At 59.5% G+C, this 3,561-nt stretch overlaps 1 protein-coding gene across 1 annotated transcript; it reads right to left on the reverse strand.

Moving 5' to 3' along the window:
* Nucleotides 1-1,736: 1,736 nt before the first annotated feature.
* Nucleotides 1,737-2,870, reverse strand: ARL4C (ADP ribosylation factor like GTPase 4C). Its single transcript, XM_008919551.3, has one exon. The coding sequence runs from the start codon at nt 2,868-2,870 to the stop codon at nt 2,292-2,294; it is 579 nt and encodes a 192-aa protein (XP_008917799.2). The 3' UTR covers nt 1,737-2,291.
* Between the last annotated feature and the right edge of the window lie 691 nt (nt 2,871-3,561).

Consider the following 3,561-nt stretch of genomic DNA (forward strand, 5'->3'; position numbering starts at 1 on the left):
TGGGAACAGCACCAGCACAGCGTCCCACCTGCACCTCCCAGTGCTCTGCCATTTCTCCAAGGGGATGCTCAGCTGGGTAGAACAAACTCCCAGGATATGGGAGCTCTGTAAATACCACCAGGCTTTCCATGCCAGTGTTTGCTAAACCAAACAGCGAGGAGGGAAAACCCACAACGTGTCATTCCTAAAACCTGCTCCCTCTGGAGCGGGGTGGGGGGTGTCAACACAGCTTTCCATTTCACCTCTAAAATGGGTCACTCTCCAAAAAAAGGGGTAATACACGTGGCTTCTGTGGCATCAAAAATAAATAATTCCTTTTTTTCTCTCTCTCTCTCGACGGCAAGTACCAAAGTGTTGGAGGTGAAGACAAAGCAGGGGAAGCCAAGGAAGTGGGAACAGAGCCACCTGCAGTGATGGGACCAGCCCACTCGCTCGGGGCACAAGTCGGGACTCGCGTCGGGAACTCAGAACCCCGCAACGACAGAAGGAACACAACTCGGCTGCAACACTTGTTTCCTCAAAAAACCAAAACCAAACAAACAAAAAGAGCTATTTGGAAGGTGCTGAGCTCGTCCTGCAAGGGGAGAATCAACTCCCCGAAAGCCGGAGGGCATTTTTCTTTTGTCTGCTCGGTGGTTTCCCCTCGGTGCTCAGGGAAGGGGTTTGCAAACGGGAAGGCTGGTGTAAAATCACCAGAAAATCCCGCCTGGCTCAAAATTCAGAGTATTTGGCCCCTGAGGGCTGCCTGCTTCTGCTCTGTGGGAAGCCAGGACCCTGGTTTTCTCCTGCAGAGAGCTAAAACACAGACAGCAAGTGGATTTTGGTCCCCAGTCCCATCCGGGTGCCAAAATGTTCACCTGCAGAAGGAGGTGGCAAGGCCTGACGCTGCCCGGGTGGCTCTGCAAGCAGAGCTTGCCCATATGGCTACCGTGGGCAACGAGGGGCTTTTAACCAGATTTAAATCTTTGTTAAAAACCTACCCCCCCTCCCCAAACTGCCCCCCCCCCCCGTGTCTCATCCAACGCCTCTGTCATTTTCCTTTCAGCAGAGGACTTTTACAAAGCCTCCTGGCCAACCTCTGTCCGTCCATTCTGCCCTGCCATGACGCCCTCCTTAAAACCTGACCTTGGCCTCCCTGCCCCCACTGCAGAGGGGGGGCAGGCACAGTGACCAGAACACAAACTGCAGGGCTTTTTTCTTTTTTCTTTTTTTTTGTTTTTGTTAGATGTCAGTAAAGCCAAACCCCTGGCTTTGGATGCACCTTCCAGCCCTCGCACCCGGATCCCCGCACCCTCATGCCTGGGGACAGCAACACCAGCCGGCCTCGGGGGCTTTGGGCTGCAGAAGGTGACAGCAACCCAGCCTTTGAGGGGAGTGCTCCAGGACAACCCTCGCAGCGCTTCCAGCAGCCTTCAAAAAAAACACCAAACCCAACAACCTCGGGATTTTTTTTTTGGGCTTTCCCCCCCGCCCGCCTTTATGAAACGAAGAGCTTAAAGCTCAAGCACCACTCAGGCACTGTTGCTCAGCTCAACCCGCGCCGCATCCTTCCTCCCACCCACCCCGAAGCTGCCTGTCCTTGCTCTGCACCCTAATGAACAGCCAGGCCTAGGGCGGGTGGGTGTCCTCTACCCGTCGACTCCCTCACCCCCCGACATTTTCTGGCCTGGTGCCCACCCCCCCCTCAGTTTCCAACACCCGCTATCCCACCAAGGCCGACCGCGGGGGAGGGATGCGGGGATGCAGGGATCCGAGGATGCAGGGATACGGGCGGGCATCGGGGCGCAGCTGCGAGACCCCTCCCCGCTGACCTTGCCGAGCCAGAGTGCACCCATACCCCCCCCCAAAGCATCCCCTGCCCCCGAAATGCATGTGGGGGGCTGGCATCGACACCCCCCGCCCCAAAATGCACACACTGGAGACCAAAAGCGCACTGGGCTCCTCTCGAACGCGCTTCAACAGGGTCCTGCCCTGTTGGCCCCCCCGGCACACAAAGGCTCGGTGGTCCTGGAGGGTGGAGCGGGGGGCATCACCCCGGTTTTGCATGTTTCCAGCCCAAAGGAGTCCGGATCAGACCCTCAGGAGCGGGTGGGAGAGCGGAGCTCCGGGATCTGGGCTCGGCTGGCGGGAGCCGCTTTGTTACCACCACTATTGTCTGTTCGTTGGGGAAGGAGGAAAAAAAATAAAGGGGGGAGGGAAATAACAATTAAACCCAGAAGAATCGCTTTGGTTCTGTCTCCCCCTCGGTTCCTTTGTCTGCTCCTCCATCCCTCCCCGCCTCGGCGGGGCTTCTACCGCTTCTTCTTCTGCTTGAGGGACTTCCTGCGCTTGAGGATCATCTCGTAGAGCTTGTCCATGCCCTCCGTGAGCCCCTCGCCGATGATGGCGCAGGCGGGCTGGATGTGGTACGTGGTGGAAGGGGTCAGCTCGTGGAGGGCGAGCTGCTTCTCGATCTCGGCCACCGGCAGCGACTTGGGCAGGTCCTGCTTGTTGGCGATGACGAGCAGCGGGGTGCCCTGGTTCTCCGCGAACTTGGTCACCTTGTGCAGCTCCGTTTTGGCTTCCTCCAACCGGTCCACGTCCACCGAGTCCACCACGTAGATGATGCCATCGGTGCAGCGGCTGTAGGACTTCCAGAGCGGGCGCAGCTTCTCCTGCCCGCCCACGTCCCAGAAGTGGCAGCTGATGCCCTTGGCCGTCCCGTTGCTCAGCCGGATCTTCTCGGTGTTGAAGCCGATGGTGGGCACGGTGTTGACGAACTCGTTGAACTTCAGCCGGTAGAGCACCGTGGTCTTCCCCGCCGAGTCCAGGCCCAGCATGACGATGTGCAGGGACTGGAAGGCGGAGATGTTGGACGAGATGTTCCCCATGGCCACGGCTCACGCCCCGCTCACAGCCCCGCGCCCATCCCGGGCGCCGCAGGCCCGCGCGGCACGGCTCGGGCAAACGGGACCGGGATCAGGGAGCGGGAGCGGGGAACAGAAGCTCGGCTCGCACGCTCGCAGCACGGCGGCGGCACTGAGACGCCCCCGCCCCGCCCTGGCAGGAGGAGGAGGAGAATGGAGGAGGAGAAAAAGGAGGAGAAATAGGAGGAGAAGAAAGAGGAGGAGGAGGAGGAGGGCCTGCGCCGCCGCCTTCCTCCCGCTCCGCCTCCCGTCGCTGCCCGTATCGCGCTCCTGGCCTGCACCGCCCCTGCCTGCACTTCACGTGCAACGCTGCCTGCCTGGCCTGCACTTCTGCTCCTCGGGGGCCCCTGGCAGCGAGATCCCCCTGTGCCGAGCGCTTGGTTATCCTTATGCCCGGCATCATCACTGGCCACAGAAAGCGGTGAAAAACCCTAAAAACAGTAGCCAAGCCACGGTGCTATTCAGGGGGTGGCTGCCCCACCCCTGGAAGTGTCCAAAGCCAGGTTGGACGGGGCTTGGAGCGACCTGGGCTAGTGGAAGGTGTCCCTGCCCATGGCAGGGGCTGGAACAAAATGAGCTTTAAGGATCCTTCCAACCCAAACCAGTGTGGGATTCTGGGATTCTAGGATTATTCATTGCATGTGAGACACGAGGA

Source organism: Manacus vitellinus, unplaced genomic scaffold, assembly GCF_001715985.3.
Source record: "Manacus vitellinus isolate BGI_N305 unplaced genomic scaffold, ASM171598v3 scaffold_71_pilon, whole genome shotgun sequence".
In the NCBI taxonomy this organism is placed as follows: Eukaryota; Metazoa; Chordata; class Aves; order Passeriformes; family Pipridae; genus Manacus; species Manacus vitellinus.